A 20541-nucleotide genomic window follows, 5' to 3' on the forward strand; every position below is an offset into this window, starting at 1 on the left:
GAACCCTCCACATTCCAGGCAAGCACTCTGCCACTGAGCCACACTTCAGCCCAAGACAGCATCTTTACCCACTAGACAGTGGGTCTCAGCTGTGTAGGAGGTAGGGGATACTGCAAGGGAGGGGTGAGGCGCATACCTGGAGAGCTAGAGCTGAGGACTTGGGGCCTGTGTGCAGACTTCACAATGGAGCATGTGAAGGGGATGCTGGGGTGGGGGGGCAGTGCTCTCCAGCAGTCTCCTAGTGAAGGAAGAAGAGCGATCATCAGCGGGGTTAGAATGGAACAGAGATGAGGAGGGAAGGACGATATGAACTAATTAACTCCAAGAGGAGAGCAAATGGACTAGAAAAAAACCGTAGAGTCATTGCTAGGAAGTTAAGTGTGCGCAGCGTAAGTGTCATGAATTTAAAGTATGGCAGTCAAGGTAGTGACTTTCTTCGGCCTTCCTTTGTGGCACTGGGTTTCCAAGATGGACACAGTGGTGCTCACTGTAACCTGGCATTCAGGTGATGGAGGTTCGGGAGTTTAAAGTCTGTGAGATGGCTCAGTGGGGAAAGGTGTTTCCTACCAAACCTGACAACATGAATTCAATCCACACGGCACACAGGGTGGAAGGAGAGGAACTGACTCCCCCAAACTGTTCTCAGACCTCCTCCACCCATGCTGTGCCATGAACATGCCCATGATACACACATGCACATAAAGTCATTTAAAGTGTAGTAGAAATGTTAAGGCCACTCTTTGCTACAAAGTAAGTTTGAGGCTAGCCCAGGGTACATAAGATTCTACCTCAGAATACCAAAATGGGTAGCTAGCTAGTTGGATAGCCGGAGAATTAGAAAGAAACACACCTACACACACACACACACACACACACACACACACACACACACATACACACACACACATACATACATACATACATACATACATAGATGGAAGAGGCATGGAGACCCTTTCTCTGGAGTGTTACCACTCAGGGTTGTTTCTTCAAGAGAAGGATGCAGTTCCTTTTACCCACCCAGAAAGTTGCGCATGGACATGTTTTCTAACCTGATGACTTTTGTGCTGAGTGCCAGAAATCACACTGGGCCCTCCCCCAGACCCTTATCATAAGGTTGTTTTTCTCAGCCAACCAGTAGAACCCATCTTTATCGATGATGTCACATGGACTTAACAAGGAGTTTCTCTGCAGTAATGTCTGATCCTAATTTAGCTTATTTTGTCCTTCAAGGATATTTCGGAATGCTTTATCATGCACACCAGATTGAGATAATTCATCACCAGGAAAGTTTTCACCAAACTGTGCTCTCCTTGAATATTAATAAAATAAACAACTCCGGGTCAGACTTCCAGAGTTTGACCCAACACTGACTACTGAGTCATGTCCAACCAAACTGCCTTTTCCCTTCCCGTGGGTCATTACTCTGCTGGCTGTCATGGTCACAGGGAACCCCCACAGATAGAAAGAGAGAACTGGGTGTCACTGGAGTTTCAGTTTTACCAAGCAAGTAATGCCCACTGAGACCCAGCCAAAAGACTGAAAGCATTTGCCACGCTTGATGGTGGCTTAGGTGTGGGGGGATCGTCAGTGAGTGAAGGCTGCTAGGCTGAACTCTGAAGAACAGCTGAAGAGGCAGCTAGCCATTCCCTCATAGTTTTGGAAGTTGGAAATCAAGATCAAGGGTCAGGCACAGGGTTGGGGTGGGGGGCCTCCAGCTGTAAAGCGCTTGTCACACAAGCATGAGGACCCAAGTCTGGTCCCTAGTACCTCTGTAAAAAGTAGGGTGTGTGTGTGTGGCACCCCTCATGGTAGACCCCAGCACTAGGGAGGTTGAACCTGAAGGTTCCTAAGGCCCACTGCCAGCTGGTCCAGCTTCCCGGGCAAGGCCTAGGTCCCAGTGTAAGATCCTATCTCAAACCAGCCAATGAGATAGTTCCTGAGTAATGACAGGTGAGGCTGCTCTCTTGCCTCTGCATCCACGCACATACAAAGTGGTGTGTGGCTGAGGGAAGAGAAGAGAGAATCAAGGCCAGCCTGGGCTACATAATGAGTTCAAGGCCAGACTGGTAACTCAGTGAGAGCCAGTTAAAGAAGAAGAAGAAGGGGGTGGTGAGGAGGGGGAGAGAGGGGAGAGGCTCTCTCTTAGAGAAGCCCATACCCCCCACCATGTGTTTACCTCTGAGCAACTCTTCCTCTCTAAATCCCCATGTTTAAGCTTAAAAATGTCATTAAAGGCCAGAGAGCTAGATCGTGAGGTAAAGGTGCCTGCTGCCGAGCCTGAAGACCTGAGTTCACCCCCTGGGGACTCACATGGTGGAAGGAGAAAACCAACTTCTGCAAGATGTCCTTTGACTACACACACTAAATAAATAACATTACTCCTTTTGTTTGTTTGGTTGCTTGCTTTTTGTTTTTTGAAGACAGGGTTTCTCTGTGTAGCCCTGGCTGTCTTGGCACTTGCTTTGTAGCCCAAGCTGGCCTCAAACTCACAGAGAACTTAGAAGCTAAGTTGCAAGGTCAACATAACAGTATCAGGTCAACTAGGTGCTAAGGTTTTTGGTTTTTTTTTTTTTTTAAGATTTATTTATTTATTACATGTAAGTACACTGTAGCTGTCTTCAGAAGAGGGCATCAGATCTCATTACAGATGGTTGTGAGCCACCATGTGGTTGCTGGGATTTGAACTCAGGACCTTTGGAAGGGCAGTCAGTGCTCTTAACCACTGAGCCATCTCTCCAGCCCAGATGCTAAGTTTTCAGGGGGTGGTGGCTATTAGAGTGCTTGCTGAGGGGCTGGAGAGATGGCTCAGCACCTACATGGCAGCTAACAGTGGGATGTAATTCCAGTCGCAGGGGAATCTTACACCTTCTGGTTGCTGCAGGTTTGCATTCATGTGGAACACCCACAAAACATCCACATACCTAAGATACAAAGCAAAGTTAGAAGAAAGCTGCCATGGTACCATATACCTTTATCCCAGCACTCGGGAGGCAGGAGCAGGTCAGTCTCTGTTAGTCAAAAGCCAGCCTGGTCTACAGAGTGAGTTCAAGGCCAGCCTGGTCTACAGAGTGAGTTCCAGGACAGCCTGGTCTACAGAGTGAGTTCCAGGACAGCCAGGGCTATGTAGAGGGACCCTGTCCCAAATTTTAAAACAAAACAAAACAAAATTTAAGGAAGAGGACTGATCCTCCAGTGGACTAGAGTCTGGTTCATAGCGCCCTTGTCACGAGGCTCATAACTATTTGTAACTTGAGCTCTCAGGGATCTGACTTACTGTTTTGGCCTCTGGTGAAACTTGCACAGATGTGGTATACAGACACACAGACACCTGAATAAACCTTAAAATGTGGACTTGGAGAGATGGCTCAGCAGTTAAAAGCACCCGTTGCTCTTGCTGAAGACGGCCCTGGTAAGGTTCCCTGCATACAGATGGCTCACAATCATCTGGAACCCCAGTTCCCTCTTCTGATCTCCACAGGTTCCAGGCATGCACGTGGTGCATAGATAGACATGTAGGCAAAACGCTCTCTCTCACACACAAAGTAAATGAATCTAAAAAAAAAACGTTCAGTGTTCTCTCAGGTTGCACAGAAAACTTGAGACCAGCCTTGGCTACGTGAGACCATGAGACACTGAGACACTGTCTCAGAAGTGGGAGGTGGGATAGATAAGGACAAAGACAGATTTCTACCAAGAAAAAAAAATGCATTGTAACCAAATTCAAGTCACCGAGGGAGGTGTCTGACATACAAGGGACAGACAGTAGAGTAAGCAGTACATGCTGGAGAGAGCCATCTGTGAAGGAAATGGGGGTGGGCACAACTGGGCTGAATCAGACAGACTAAAAAGCAAATGCAGGCCCTGGGAGAGCCCAGTCGCCAGCAGGCAACTCTTTAGCAAGTGCTGTCCTCGAGAGGGCGTTAGATTAGGGGGAAGAGCTAGCTCAGCCTCCGTCTCCCAACAGCACCTTGCGCCAGATACCAGACTGTTGGAAGTCATGCCCTTGGTATAGCTGCTATCTGTAGATGAGAGAGAGGGGGACCTAGAAGTAACTGGCAACTGCATGCTGTTTTCTTCGTGCATCCCCTGCAGTGGGGCCACAGTTCTTCCTCTCAGGAGAGGGTCTGGGCCACCCATCCCTTTCTGCCACAGAGATGTGTATTTACTTTGCATATATAAAGAACTCCAAGAAATCAATATGAACTCCTAGGTTACTGAGAATAATAATGACCACCTAAATTTGAACCATTTAACATTTCAAATATCAGTGTAGAACAAGGGTCAACAACTCATGCCCTGTGGGCCAGGCACATGTTTTAAAGATGTAATGAGGGGGCTGAGGATGTAGCTCAGAGGTAGAGAGTTGGCCTGGAACACACACACACACACACACACACACACACACACACACTCTCTCTCTCTCTCTCTCTCTCTCTCTCACACACACACACACACACACACACACTGGCAAGAAAGATTTGTCAGCTCACCGTCATGCCCACTTCGCTTCAAAGAGTTTTCAAGCCTGCTTCCATGTTACCATAGGAGAAAAAGAACAACAGGTATTGACTGGCTTGCAGTCTCCCAAGCTCACAATCCTTTCTGATGACAGGGGAACAAGGCCTCATACTGCAGCCCAGGTTGGTCTGAAACTCACTATATAGCTCAGACTAGCCTCCTGCCTCAGCCACACATGTAGGGCTAAACTAGGACACATACTGAAAGGCTGTCGTTAAAAACCAAACTACACCAAACCAAACCACTACCACCAAAACCTGCCTGGGCATGGGGGTGCACATCTTTAACTCCAGCACTTGGAGGCAGAGACAGGCTGACCTCTGAGTCTCAGGCCATCCTGGTCTACAGAGTGAGTTCCAAGATAAGTAAAACCCTGTCTCAAAATCCAGGAAAAATATTTGTATGCTATCTATCTATCTATCTATCTATCTATCTATCTATCTATCTATCTATCGATTGATCGATCCATCATCTTGATATTGATTTTTTTTTTTTGAGACTGATATTGATATGAGTTTGAAAGAGGAAGACTTCTAACAAAAGGAACCCTGGTAAATCAGGACAGCACAGGGAGAGACTGAGAGACCCTGACGGGGCTGGAGAGATGCCCAGCCCAGAAGTACAGAATACTTTCTGCTCTTGCTGAGGACCAGAGTTGGTCCCAGGACCCAGGTCAGGAGGCTCACAGCCTTATAACTGGATCTGAAGGCCTTTTCTGCCCTCCATGGACAACCACACACATAATGTGTGCACTGCACACACAGACATACACATAAGAAATAAAAGATATTAAAAAAAAAAGACCTTGTTTCAGAAAAAAAAATCAAAACCAAAGAGAAGGAGGAGGAGGAGGAGGAGGAGGAGGAGGAGGAGGAAGAAACGGAGGGAAGGAAGACAGAATAAGGGCGAGGAGAGGAGAGAATGAGAAAGAAGAGGGTGTAGCCGGGCGTGGTGGCGCACGCCTTTAATCCCAGCACTCGGGAGGCAGAGGCAGGCGGATTTCTGAGTTCGAGGCCAGCCTGGTCTACAAAGTGAGTGCCAGGACAGCCAGGGCTATACAGAGAAACCCTGTCTCAAAAAAGCAAAAAAAAAAAAAAAAAAAAAAAAAAAAAGAGAAAGAAGAGGGTGAGTGGCATTTTTGTATTGTTACAAAAGTAGCCTAAACCATCAAACCTTGAGCGCCCTTGAGACAGTGGCATTTAAAGGCTGTAGTTTAAAATCTGGACGGAAGGGGGCACCATTAAACTAAGGAATCTTGGAAACAGTCCTAATTCTAAAAACTGGTGAAACCAAGGGCCTGCACTAGTCTAAGCCAGTTAGGGCCCAGAGCTGAGAGAAGTAGACAGAAGCCTCATTCGCAACCTGAAAGCTATCTCCAAGTGATAACTACTCACTGAGTAAAACGTTGTTCTAGCCAACAATCTCACTGGATATACAAACTAACGGGCAGTTTCCATGCCTACCAATAGAAGACCAGTACAAAACAAACTTGTATTTTTGGAGATTTTCACGTCTTTTTTTTTTTTTTTTTTTTGGTTTTTTCGAGACAGGGTTTCTCTGTATAGCCCTGGCTGTCCTGGAACTCACTTTGTAGACCAGGCTGGCCTCGAACTCAGAAATCCGCCTGCCTCTACCTCCCGAGTGCTGGGATTAAAGGCGTGCGCCACCACGCCCGGCCAGATTTTCACGTCTTATAATGCTTTGTCTGAACATTTTTAAAAACCTTGCTTATGCATTATAGTTCTGAAGGTTTTGTGTTTTTGTGGGATTTCTGTGTATGTGAATGTGTGTGTCTCTGCATCTATGTGTGCTTCTTTGGTTCTTTTAATTTTTTTCTGTTGTTTGTTTTATTCTATTAAAGTTTGTTTGTATTTTCTTATTATTCTTGTTAGATGCTTGTTTATTTTGTAATAAATGTAGTTGGGTGGGGAGAGTTCGGGGAGGAAAACCATAATCAGAATATATTGTATGGAAAAAAAATCTAGTTTAAAAAAAGTTTTAAAAAATGATGAAAATAGATGAAATTAAAACAGAATTTCTGCCAAAAAACAGAACATGAGACTCAAAATAGCCCAAAATGTGAAGAACATTTCCACAGCCCACCATAGGCACACTGCCAAAAGAGAAGCACAACTCACCACACTGGATTGGCTTCAAACATCTGGGGGTGCAAAGAGAATCTGGACGTGGTGGGCGTGCCCTGAGATTCCGGAACTTGGAAGACAGAAGCAGGAAAGGGTCATCCCCAGCCTTACAGAGAGCCTTGAGCTAGCCTGGGCTATCTGAGACCCTGCAGCAAAACCAGCCAAAACTCTTGAGGTAGGGCTGGAGATCGCCTCGGGTGGTGACTGGAGAGGACTCCGGGGTTATGAACACTTGTCTGGACCTGGGTTTGGTTCCCAGAATCCTCAGCAGGCTCCCAACACCCTTCTTCTCATCTCTGCCCGCACCAGGAACCCATGCGGTGCACCGAGATGTAAGCAAAGCACTCACACACACAAAGTCAAGTAAATAAAACGAAAAAGGAAAGTTTACAAAGGAACCTCTAGAGAGCCAGATTGGGGGTAAACTTTGTGAGTTTGAAGTCAGCCTGGTCTACACAGTAAGTTCCAAGACAGTTAGGTTAGGGTGAGGCAGACTCTACTTCTAAAAAAAAAAAACCGCCGGGCGTGGTGGCACACGCCTTTAATCCCAGCACTCGGGAGGCAGAGGCAGGCGGATTTCTGAGTTCGAGGCCAGCCTGGTCTACAAAGTGAGTTCCAGGACAGCCAGGGCTATACAGAGAAACCCTGTCTCAAGAAACTCAAATATTAAAAACACAAACAAGCATCTTCACACGAAGGGACCAATGAGCACACTAAAGGGGACAAAGATTAGGAATGACCAAGGGCTGCTTCTTGTGTCAAAGCCTGAGCTCCTGCACTGGGACTCTGGAGCAGGGTGGTGTAAATTCCAGGCCCACAGGGAGATGGAGGCAAGCAGATGTGGTAATGGAGACATAGCTGAGAGCTTATATTTGATTCGAGAGTTGAAGTGGGGTGAGAGGGAGAAACTCTGGGCTTGGAGTGGGCTTTTGAACCTCCAAGTCTACCCTCGATGACACACCTCCACCAAGAAGGCCACTTGACTCTTCCTAGTCCTTCCCAAACAGTTGTACAACTGGGGACCAAGTCTTCTCACATAGGAGCCTATGGGGGCCTTTATGATCAAATCACCACAGGATGAGAACTCCAAGATGCAGCCTCATCTTCAACAACAGGAGGCAAAGTCAAGCAGGCGAAGAACCAGTTGTTTTATTTTATTTTATTTTAGTGTACAAGTGTTTGACCTTCATGGATATATGTCATATATAGGGTTAGGGTTCATAGTGTGCATATATATATATATATATATATATATATATATATATATATACCCAGTGCATTGAAGACACACTAAGTGCAAGGTTATTATCCCGTGTCTAGAAGACACAGTACATGTGAAGTTATTCACTGCTTTGTCTGAACATTTTTAAAAACCTTGCTTATGCATTATAGTTCTAAAGGTTTTGTGGTTAGCAAGTATAAAATAGTAAAAGGGGGGGGGAACGGATTCCTGAGGATTCACTCACAGAAATGAGAGGATACGACTAAAAGAATCTGTGTAGTTATGAAATAATTCCCAATGCAAAATTTGCCCTGAAAATAGAAGTGGGGGGCGGCCTCTGGAGACGGCTCAGTGCGTAGGGGCATTGCTTTTTCAGAGGACTTGAGTTCAGTTCCCAGTGCTACACAGAGTGGTTCGTAACTATCTGGAAGTCCAGCTCCAAGGGACCTGACTCCTTCTTCTGGTCTCTGAGGACATCTGCACTCATACACACGCACACACACACCCGGGGACTGGAGAGATGGCTGAGTGGCTCAGCCCGTACATTGCTCTTGCAAGATCAGCTGGGGCTTTTCCTTAACCATCTATCCTTCTCTCCATCCCTACTTTGTGGTTTTCTTTCTTTATTCAAAGTCCCCCCCCTCCTTCAAATCTGATCCTGGGGACTGGAGAGATGGCTCAGCGGTTAAGAGCACTGACTGCTCTTCCAAAGGTCCTGATTTCAACTCCCAGCACCCACATGGTGGCTCACAACCATCCGTAACGACGCCCTCCAGTTCTGGTGTGTCTGAAGACAGCTACAGTGTACTTACATATAATAAATAAATAAATCTTTTAAAAAAATCTGATCCTGACAGAAAAACCCTTCAATTTTCAGGAAAAATAGGAAGCAAAGAAAAAATGTTTTGGTTGGGCTTTGGTGGCCCACGCCTTTAATCCCAGCACTCAGGAGGTAGAGACAGAATGCTTAAGAGACTAGAAACTAAGGAAAAGAAAAGGGTTTTGTTTTGTTTTGCTTTGTTTTGTTTTTGTTTTTCGAGACAGGGTTTCTCTGTATAGCCCTGGCTGTCCTGGAACTCACTTTGTAGACCAGGCTGGCCTCAAGACTCAGAGATCTGTCTGCCTCTGTCTCCCAAGTGCTGGGATTAAAGGCGTGTGCCGCCAAAGCTGTCACCACTGCTGCCACCGACTCCGTCGATGCCGACGCCACCACCACCACCCCTGGCTCAAAAAACCACTTCCTGCTAGCACCATCTACAAGACATGATTTCTGTTTTGTTTATCCCACTTAAAGTATTAGTGTAGCTTCTTTGGGTTTTTTGGGGGAGGGGGGCAAACTTGGATTTATATAAGTTCTCATTAGTCTTCATAAGCCAATGAAAACAACGGTCCTTAGGTTTAGTACTCCCAGGAAGGCAAAAAATCCCCAAGGTGTCCACAAGTAGGGCTTATTTCCTCCAAGGCCAAAGCTTCCTGGTCATTCCCTAATCACGTGACAGACTGGAAAACAAACAAACAAACAAACGTGGTCTTGGTCACAAAAGGCTTCTCTTCTTCCCAGAGGGCATAGAACAGAAGGCACAAGTCTTTAAAGCAACACCACTAATGACAGCAGCAACAGTAGCAACAAGGTTTAAATGATTTGATCAGACAAATATTGCAAGCCACAAGTCATAGGAGGGTGAATCTGAGGTTAGCTTGGGTTACAAAGTGAGACTCTCAGGGGAGTGGTGGGGTGGGGGTGGGGATGGGAACAGCTTGCTAGACCCTGATAGTGCACGCCTTTAATCCCAGCACTTGGGAGGCCAGGGCAGGTGAAACTCTTGAGTTTAAGGCCACACCTGGTCTACAGAGTGAGTTCCAGGACAGCCAGGGCTACACAGAGAAACAAACAAACAAACAAGAACAAGGCCAATAAGGAAAAATGGATGTTGCTTAAAGCTCCCCCTCTGTCTAGCTGCCTGGCACTGATCATCACCCGCAGGCCAAGCCTGGCCCAGGTGTGTGACCTGAGCCCTCTCCTTCTCTATTCATCCTCACAGCTTCAAGTCTGATATCTTCATCCCATCCAGATTTGCCTCCCAATCGGATGCTACGTAGACAGCCTCAGAATATCCTGCCTATAATGAATCCATCCCTACAGAGTGACTCTCTGTAAGTGTTCTCTGCAAACGGGAAGGGCACCCACCAGCCACCGCCCAGGGACTCAGGGAAGTGCCCTCCTCTGCCCCCCAGTTCTCTTCCCCCATCAACTCAATAAAGCACTAACTTCTGCTCATCACCTGTTATCTTAGAATGTCACACACTGAGCTGGGCGTGGTGGCACAGGCCTTTAATCCCAGCACTTGGGAGACAGAGGCAGGCGGATTTCTGAGTTTGAGGCCAGCCTGGTCTACAAAGTGAGTTCCAGGACAGCCAGGGCTATACAGAGAAATCCTGTCTTGAAAAAACAAAAACAAAAACAAAAACAACGCCCCCCCCACAAAAAATGTCACACACTGACCAAGAACAGTCATTCATACACACACACACACACACACATACACACACACACACACACACACACACATACACACACACACACACACACACACACACACACACACTTTTATTTTGCTAGTGGTTTGCTTGTTTTTTTGGCTGGTTGTTTTTGCAGGACCAAGTCTTACTGTCCTCACTGCCAAGACTGTTCCTGTACTCAGCATCCTCCTGTCTTTACCCTGGGATTACAAATGTGTGCCACCTATGCCCAGATTCAAAGGTATATTATATTACTAACTTCATTTTAATTTTGAGATGGAGTCTGCCCATTCAGGAACTCAATATATAGATCAGGATGGTCTTGAATTCAGAGACCTGTCTGCTTGCCTTATTTCTCTCCAAAATAAATAATTCCTTTTAACATTTATTTTTATGGTATGAGTGCTTTGCCTACATGCCTGCATGTTCACCGTGTTCATGCCTGGTACCCAAGGCAATCAAAGGAAGGTGTTCAATCTCCTAGAACTGGAGTTACAGAGAATCAGTGCCCCCACACCGGGTATGGTTAATACTGTGGGATGCCTAAATTGTACGGTGTGGGCATCTGGGCTTCACTTTGCATGGAGGAAGGACAGAGGTGCTCCTCCTTAGCAGGAATCATCGATCCTGCCCCATGAAAACCTATTGTGTTGGTCTGGAGGGATTATGGCGTCTCTTCTGTCCTCAGAGGCTGTGCACCCTTCCTGTGTCATCAAGCTTTTTTTCTGTTTCTCCACTGAGATCAGAGAGACTGGCTTGACTGAAGTCTCAGATCGCGGTTTCCCCGACACCCCTTTCTGTCAAACAGTTGCTCAAAACTGTAGGTTAGAGTGTCTAGGTAGAGAAGGGCGGAGGCGGGGTAGGGGATAGGGGGTTTGTGGAGGGGAAACTGGGAAGGGGGAATAACATTTGAAATGTCAAAAAATAAAATAATAACCAATAAAAAATGGGGGGGGAGTGCTAACGTTCAGTGGTTTCCCGGACCCTGCAGGCATAAGGCCTACAGAGTTATGGGATTGCATGGATGCTGAGTTGGGAGGGGACTGGGTGGGTGGGTGTGGCCTTGACTCCGCCCAGTGCTCAGAGGCAAATAAAAACTCCACGCAGCCATTGTGGGATTATGGCGTAGTAGTGTTGGGACCCACGCCTGTGACGGTGTAAGGGCCTGGCAGCCTCCCGTTTGTTCTCAACTTGGATCTCAGCCGGCATGGAGCAGGACAATAAGGAGCAGGCTATGCACCAGCCTCCCATGGTAAGTCTCCGGTCCACCCTAGGGTGGCGCAGGTGTTGCTGGAGAATGGAGGGTGGGGATAGGGTGAAGCTGATGAGGGGTGGGGGTGGGGGGAGGGAGAGAGGGAGAGAGGGCACAGCCCAAGGGAGGCTTGTTTAGTTAGTCAAGTATGTTTTTAAGGCAAGCGTTAGAGTCTGTGTTGGGTGGAGAGGGGGAAGGATTCGGCTGAACTTTATAGAGAGGAGTCTGTATACCACCATGTGAGGGGTGGAGAGAGAAAATTTACTAATTGGAGCCTTTTGCCAAACTCAACTGATAGTTCTTGGTTTTTTTTTTTTTTTTTTCGGAAGGAGGAGGGGAGTTTAAAGATGGTGTTGCTGGGCAGTGTTGGCACACTCTTTAATCCCAGTACTTGGGAGGCAGAGGCAGGCGAATTTCTGAGTTCGAGGCCAGCCTGGTCTACAGAGTGAGTTCCAGGACAGCCAGGGCTACACAGAGAAACCCTGTCTCGAAAAAAAAAAAAAAAAAAAAAAAATTGGTGACTCTGTGTAGCCCTGGCTGCCCTAGAACTCTCAACTCTCGGTAGACCAGGGATCCGAGAGCAATTGTAGGGACAGATTTGTGTCCTGCCGTTGAGGAGGAAATTTATTTGAATCCTTTGTCAGACTCCACTGGTAGTTTTGGGGAGTTGGGTAGGGGGAGGTTGAAAGATGCTTTCTCTGTGTAGCCCTGGCTGTCTTGGAACTTTCTCTGTAGACCAGGCTGGCCTCAAACTCAGGTCTACCTGCCTGTGCTTCCAGAGTGTTGGGATTAAAAGTGTGAGTCACCATGCCATTTTTTAAAAAATTTAATTATTTTATTTCCTTATTTTGAGACCAGGTCTCTAGGTAGTCCTCTTGTTTTGGGCTATGTAGACCAGACTAGCCTCAAGCTCAGAGACTGGCTTGCCTCTGCCTTCCAAGTGCTGGGATTAAAGGTGTACCATTATGTCCAGTTTAATTTTTGGTGGGATTAAAGGTGTGTCACCAGGCGGTGGCACACGCCTTTAATCCCAGCACTTGGGAGGCATGAGGGAGGTGGGTTTCTGAGTTCGAGGCCAGCCTGGTCTACAGAGTGAGTTCCAGAACAGCCAGGGCTACACAGAGAAACCCTGTCTAAAAACTCTGGCTGTCCTGGAACTCACTCTGTAGACCAGGCTGGCCTCAAACTCAGAAATCCTGCCTCTGCCTTCCAAGTGCTGGGATTACAGGCATGTGCTACCACTGCCTGGCACCACATCTGTTTTTAATAACAGAAATATTAAAGCCTCTAACTCAACCCCGCCTCCAAACGTGCTCTTAAATAGGGAGGCTCACTTGAAGGTAATAATTAGAAAGCTATTGTGACAATCTAGGTGAGGGTTCAAATAGTGAGCCCTACCGTGCAGAAGGAGAATCTGAACATGGGGAGTTATTTTGGAACCGGATCGAGGACTGGTGGAAGGTATTTGGGAAATAGAGGGCCACTCCTGATGGGAAGAGGCCAGGTGCCCTGGAAGTAATCCTCCAAAAACTTGTTAAGACAGTCTCTACAAAGGCTGGCTATCCTGGAATTCATTATGTAGACCAGGCTAGCCTCATAACTCACAGAACATGTGCGGCTCTGTCTCATGAGTGCTGAGATTAAACGCCTGCACCCCAACACCCAGCCTTCCCGAAAGTCTTACTCCAAGTCAGGCACAAGTCTACTCTGATCTATCTTGGCTGTTCGCCGTGCAATGGTGTATTTTACACATGTATAATGCATATTGAGCACATTCATCCCATATGCCCCTCATACCACCTCCGATTCCTGCTCTCATGCACATTGGGTTTCAATGCTCGTGTCTTGTTCCTTATATTTTTAGGAACCCACTGGGTTTTCCTAGATGCCTGTAGGTCTTGGGGTTATTTAGTAAATTATGAATAATTTGCCAGTACAATTTATACAAATGACTCCCCTTCCTTCAGCAACCTTAAAAAATACCACTAAGTCCTTAACTAACTTAACTTAAGGGTATGTTTCATGTCCGTGTTCCCCTCTAAAGTCTACAAATGTGCCTCCATAGCCAAAAAATTATTTTTTAGAATCTCTAGCCCCTTACTGGTCTGGAATTTACTATGAAAACCAGGCTGATATATATGCAGCTAGAGTCAAGAGCTCCGGGGTACTGGTTAGTTCATAATGTGGTTCCACCTATAGGGTTGCAGATCCCTAAGAGAGGCCCATTGGACTTGCAAACTTTATATGCCCCAGTACAGGGGAATGCCAGGGCCAAAAAGTGGGAGTGGGTGGGGAGGGAATGGGGGACTTTTGGGATAGCATTGGAAATGTAAATGAGGAAAATACCTAATAAAAATATTTCAAACAAAGATCTTATCTATTGATCAACACAGAGAAACACTCTCACTAGACCCCCTTAATAACCAGATTCCTCCTTCTCTTGACCCCACAAAAGAAAGCCCCAGACAAGTCAGGATCTGAGTACCCTCCCTCACAGCTGTCAGTCATAACAATAGAACCCTCTATTCTGTACCGGTGCTTCACTGTGAATTAAATTACCTTGCTACTTTTGCAAAGAAAAAGAAAAAGAAAACCAGGCTGACCCTTAACTCACACACAGATCTGCTTGCCATGTATCCCTGTACCCAGCTTGCCAAAATACTAATTCTGTACTGTTAAAATTAGTAACAATTTCTTTTGTATATATTCTGTAACTATTTTCTTCATGGTTTTCAGGGATATTGATGTACGCTGCTTAAGTTCAAAAGTACAATTGGTGTCGTGACATTATGCTTTATATATAGTATTATATAAATTTCAGGTTTATGATCTTTATATATTTTTTAAACATTTATTTATTTTATGTATGTAGCTGAAGCGGTCTCTGACACTGTTGCTGTCTCAGACACACCAGAAGAGGGCGTCAGATCTCATTACAGATGGTTGTGAGCCACCATGTGGTTGCTGGAAACTGAACTGAGGACCTCTGGAAGAGCAGTCAGTGCTCTTAACCTCTGAGACATCTCTCCAGCTCCCTATCTTTATATTTCTAACCTAGATCTCAGTATTAAATGTTGTTTAGTTACAGTAATATCCTTTTTTCTTTCCAGAAGGGTTTCTCTGTCTAGCCTTGGCTATCCTGGAATTCATTTCCTTTGTAGACCAGGCTGGCCTCACAGCTATCTGCCTGCCTCTGTCTCCCGTACAATGAGATTAAAGGTGTGCACAACCATGCCCAGCAAGTAATATACTTTTGATTGTGCGTCTTCATTTCAGCCTCTAGAGACCCCATAGGCAGGAGGCAGAGGCAGGTGGATATCTGAGTTCAAGGCCAGCGTGGTAGAGATTCAGAACAGCCAGGCTACACAGAGGAACCTTGTCTTGAAAAGCAATGTTTGCAGGGCAGGTAAAGAGCAATGACTTTGCCACGTTGTTAATCTGGGGCTGAATTTCTGTCTTTGTAGTTGGCTTTGCTATGGGATTTGAGATGGGATTTTTGCTTTGTTCTTTGAGACAGGCTCCCACCCTGCAACTCTGTTTATACCATGGAGCCCAGGTTAAGAGTAAACTGACTGCAGGCACGTACTGCTTCATCTTGATAAAATATAGGACTTTTCTTCCTGTTGGTCTCTCTTAACCCAGGGTTCTCTTTGTGAAATGCCTAACTTGTCCTAGAACTCACTTTGTAGACCAAGCTGGTCTATCAAACACAGACCCAAGTCTGGATATGGCCCTCTCAGAGCTCAGGAGCCCCAGATACACCTTATTAAAGTTCTGTTAGGATAGGAGTGTGCTAACAATGGAATTCTCTTAAAAAATTTTAATGTAACACAACTGACTAATGACCATATTAGTATTCTCTGATGTCTACTACAGTCTGTTATCTAACAACTTGTAGTTTAATTTAAATGTATCCAGCCATTAGTATTTAGAATTGTCAAAAACAAAACTTCACATGCATAAAAAATCCACACTCATTCCACTCACCGTTAATGAAACAGTGCTTAACAATTAGACATGGCCTGTATTTACTCAAATACACACTAGGTCTGGTGGGATGGCTCAGCAGGTAAAGGTGCTTGCTGCCAAGCCTAGGGACCTGAGTTTGATCCCTAGAACCTACCTGCAGGAAAAGAGGTTTTCTTTTCTTTGTTTTATTTTATTTTATTTTGATTTTATGTACGTGAACACACTGTCTCTCTCTTCAGACACACCAGAAGAGAGCATTGGATTCCATTATAGATGGTTGTGAGCCACCATGTGGTTGCTAGGAATTGAACTCAGGATCTCTGGAAGAACAGTCAGTGCTCTTAACCACTGAGCCATCTCTCCAGCCCTGTGGGTTTTTTGTTTGTTTTTGTTTTGTTGTTGTGGAGACAAGGTTTCTTTCTGTAACCCTGGCTATCCTGGAATGCAGAGATCTGCCTGCCTCTGCCTCCTGAATGCTGACATTAAAGACGGGCGTGTCCCAACACACCCAGCTAAGAGATTTTATTTGTGTGCGTATCATGTATGCGCTTTTCTATGTGAATATAAGCATGCATGAGGAGGTCAAAGGACAATATTGCATGTTATTCCTTGCCTTCCAGCTGTTTGAGACAGGGGCTAGTTTTGGTTGTTTACCAGTGTTATGGCACTGGGACAGCTCATCATTTTATTAGAATTTTGTTTGACTATGGAGCTAAGCTGCCTGTTTACAGCTTACACCAGAATGCGTAGATTAAGACCAGAGCTAGGAAGGTACTTCTATGGATCAAGCCTTTGCCACACAAACTCAGTTCCAATCCATGTAGAGCCAGGCTCAATAATAATAAAAGCATCTCTTATTCGCTACCTCCAAAGATCCAAATACGACAATGGCTATATAAGCAAAACCAACAAGGTCTCTTGGTGAGTGAACCATTGTATGGTAACTCATGCCTGTAAACCTTAGCACTTAGCAGCAGGATGAGGCAGGAGGATTACTCAAAGTAGGCAACACCCTGGGCTACACAGTCTCAGCCAACCTGAGGTTGAGAATACAGAGCAGACTGTAGTCTCAGCCTGTCAAGCTCCTTGTGGCAAGCCATGGTCAGTTAACCATTGGCCTGTCCTGGGGGTCGGGGTAAGAAATGTGTGGAGCTTAGAAGTGGAGCAAAGGGGAGTTTGTTCTCACATGGCTTTTCTTATAGGATAATAAGATGTTGGTGCCAGTGTCGAATGTGCCTGTGTCTTCTGGAAACAGCGGATTTCATCAGCCACCGGCCACTCAATACTTACCAGAGATGATGAGGTCCTATATGGCATCAGCTGAGGAGCTCAGATGCAATGAGAGAGAATGGGAATCACAGCTCATTAGGTCGCTGCCTGAGCATGGTGTGAGGTGCCCCTCCCAGCTGGCTCCTATACCTTTCCAGAATTATTGTCAGAGATCGATTGGGAGGGGATCCCACATGATGTCAGTCGCAGGTTCAAGTACTCTGGGAGTGACCATTTCCTTCAGTGAGAATCTAATGCCTCACGGTGGCCTGCCAAGTTCCCGTGGAATCTCAATGATGGCCCATAGCAGTGCCCCAGCAATGCCTTATCCTATCCCTCCAACAGTACCTGCCACCACGGGCTCTTTAAAACATGGAATATTGTTGGTCCCAGGCATGGCTTCCACTGGGACCCATGCTGTGGCTCCGTTTATGGATCAGATGTTGCACTCCATAAATCCCTGCAATCCTGAGATGCGCCCAGCTAGGTTCCAGCAACTGCTACCTGTAGACTCCCAAGATTCACTTGTGACTGAGTCAAATACCCAGGAAGAACCTTTCGTACGTGAGCCGCCCACACCTGCTCCACAGGGGGCAGAGAGCCCCAGTACTTCAGGAGGGGCAACCGGGAGACGGTCCCCAGTTTCAAGGCCTTACGTCTGCACATATAACAGCTGTGGAAAATCTTATACCAAGCGCTCTCACCTTGTGAGTCACCAACGCAAACACACAGGTGAATGAGGTGTTGGGTGGAGAAAGGGATGGAGGGATCTTAGTTCTCTCTAAACTGCTCATAGATGTATTTTATTATGTGAGTGCGTGTTTTTGCTTTTATGAATGTCTCTGTACCATGTGCATGCCAGGGGCCCACAGAGACCAGAAGAAGGTTTGGATCTCCTGGATGAAACTGGAATTATAGATGGCTGTGAGCCACCATATGTTGGTGCTGGGAGTCGAACATTGGTCCAGCAAGAGCAACAAGTACTTTTAACTGTTAATGCTACTCAGTTGACACTGCCAGTGGTGGTGCTCCTTGACACCCACCCTAATGTTCTCGGTTCCCGAGTGAAAGACATACAGCCTTTATATTTTTATATGCCTTAAACAGCTCAATGGTTGGGCCACTTCCTAAACCTTCATGTGGCCAGTCTACCTCCTTCTGATAGTCCCAAGTTATTACTAGAACGTATATTCCATCTTGGCTGCCCCAGATGCAGCTGTGCGGCCCTCTCAGGTACATCCCCTAGCTCCTGCATGGCAGCTATGCTCGGTCCCACATGGTGTCTCCTCTTTTTCTTCTCTTGGCATGGCTGATTTCTTCTCCTCCTTTGGTCCCTTGCCTGGGAATTCTGAAAGTCCTGCCTCTGTCTCTCTGCCCAGCCATTAGCTGCCAGCAACTTTATATACCAATCAAAACCAACTGGGGGGTAGGATTTCCTCGGTGTCTTACTGCAGATGTGTGGATTCTCATGAAGTTTTCGGGTCCTGGATTAACATAATACAAGCAGCATTAGACCAAACCCACAACACTTTAACTCCTGAGCCAGCTGTCAAGCTCTACCCACCCCCGTGGGACCATTGATTTGCAGTTGCTTAGGACTTTCTTTCTTTTCCAAGCTTGGAGCCAAGCCTTCCTGACCCACCAGCCTGCAGTCTCATCTAGCGGCCTTTACCTTCCACTGGTCTCCCTTTCCCACCCTGTGGCTTTTTCTACCTAATTTAGCTCTTCCCGGCCCCTCCCCTCCCCAGGTGTGAAGCCCTTCGCATGTGACTGGAACGGCTGTACGTGGAAGTTCTTCCGCTCTGATGAGCTTGGACGACACAAACGGATCCATACCAGATACCGACCACATAAATGCGATGAGTGCGATCGAGAGTTCATGAGATCTGACCATCTCAGGCAGCACAAAAGAACGCATCTGCCCAAGTAAGACTTCCTGCAGCCTCAAGCCAACAATGGACAGACAGATGAGACAGACAGTCCTCTTGCTCCTGCTCGGGAGCTTCAGCTCTTTCCTGTAGTCTCTAACCCAAGATTCAGTTGCCCAAGACAAGATCATCTCTGGGAAGGTGAAGGTTCGGATGGAGACAGGAAGTGGTGGGGGAAGCCCACACGAAGCTCTGGATGTCACCATGTGTTTCTCAAAATCTGGTACCCTTCCCTCTCAGAGATTACTGACTTCTTCCAGCTGAGAAGGCAGAGCCAGAGATAGGATTTTACTAGAAAGCTTTTATCTCCTGTCAACCCCAAGTGTGACTCTCTCATGACTGTTTCACAAAACCCCATGTTCTCTCCCTGGGCCTTCCAGGTTCCAGGGCCAGACCATGGGAAAGGTCTTTGAACTCTGTGCTTTTTACATCTTAGTGCTGGAACATTCTGGATATACAATGTGTCTTACCTCAGATTCTCTCTGGCCTTCACTGTCCGCATGCCCAGAGTTGGTCTCTTCCCTCCACTCTTGGGATAGAATGCCCGTTTCAAGACATGGCATCAGGCATTTCATGGGGTCACCCAAACCAAGCCTTGTGAGGAGACTAATATGAATGGGAGATGGGAGAGAGGCAGGCAGCAAATCTCTCCCCCCAACCTCCATGAATTGTTGCAAGACATCGTATCGCTGACAGCACAATCTGGGGAGACCTGCTACACAGCCAGCAAACATGCCTGCATCTTCAAGGTTGGCCATCTTGGAACTGTAGCCTTGGGCCACTTCCCATTCTTTCCCTTTCATTTGACTTCCTTCCTATACCTTGGCTTTGAATATCCCAAATAAAAGTGTATAGGCCATTTAAGATGGCCTGGGGAATAGGAGGGTTGAGGACAAACCCCCTCAGTAACTTCAGGTGGCAGATTGTCATTATACACACATGTGCAGAGGTCAGAGACAACTTAGAGTCCATGATCTTTAGTGTAGGTCCCTGGGATTGAACTCAGGCTGTCAGCCTTGGCAGCAAGCACCTTTGATACAGGTTATAGTATGTAGCCTAGGCTGACTAGCAGCCTTCCTGTATTTGCCTGGAAAGTTCTGGAGTTAAACCACCCAGCTGGCTTCAGGTTGCCTCTCCTGCCTGGCTTTCTGGTTTTGAGGGGCAGTAGCTATCCTGGTCATCTAGAACTTATTGTATAAACTTGACCATTTTACCGAGCATTAAGCTAACATAAAGAACCCTGTGGGGGCTCAAAGATTAAATTGAAAAGAAGGGAGAAAAAAAAGAAAAGGAAGTGAGAAGGAACTTGGTCATGCCCAAGCCAGTGGCAGAGTCAGATCTCAGGTATCGTGTCTGCTCTACAAAGTGGGTCTCTTCCTTAATACCTGGCACCTTCTAAAGATAGTCTATAGACTTAGGTCCAGTCCTGTACCGACTATAGGAAGGTGATGCCATCTTAGGCTTAAGGGACCATGTTAGGCCTAGCTAGGTACAGTGGCCCCTGGCAAGTTCTCCAGAGTCAGCTCACAAGCCTCCACAACACAGGACCTGAGGGGCTGAGGGACAGCTAAAGGATATACTAGGAACAAAAGACCTCAAAGGTATGTCATAGTCAAACCCAAAGGACTCAGCCTGCCTCATTCTCTGGACATGTCCTTGTGTTCTTGGTTGAGCTCTGCACTGGGGGGTTAGAGGCAAAGTCACCCTGACTGTTAA

At 46.5% G+C, this 20541-nt stretch overlaps 1 protein-coding gene across 2 annotated transcripts; it reads left to right on the plus strand.

Moving 5' to 3' along the window:
• The first annotated feature begins 11603 nt into the window (after nt 1–11603).
• Nucleotides 11604–19720, plus strand: Klf17 (KLF transcription factor 17). 2 transcript variants are annotated; one of them, XM_021160755.2, is made up of 3 exons: nt 11613–11659; nt 16831–17629; nt 18646–19720. In XM_021160755.2, the coding sequence occupies exons 1-3, from the start codon at nt 11615–11617 to the stop codon at nt 18825–18827; spliced, it is 1026 nt and encodes a 341-aa protein (XP_021016414.1). In that variant the 5' UTR covers nt 11613–11614; the 3' UTR covers nt 18828–19720. The 2 variants fall into 2 exon arrangements, 1 of the variants encoding a protein (XP_021016414.1); XR_015047230.1 differs by lacking the exon at nt 16831–17629 and having other exon boundaries at nt 11604–11659; nt 18646–18708.
• The last annotated feature ends 821 nt before the right edge of the window (nt 19721–20541 follow it).

The sequence above is a fragment of the Mus caroli genome, unplaced genomic scaffold (genome assembly GCF_978045245.1).
Source record: "Mus caroli unplaced genomic scaffold, Mus_caroli_1 scaffold_6, whole genome shotgun sequence".
In the NCBI taxonomy this organism is placed as follows: domain Eukaryota; kingdom Metazoa; phylum Chordata; class Mammalia; order Rodentia; family Muridae; genus Mus; species Mus caroli.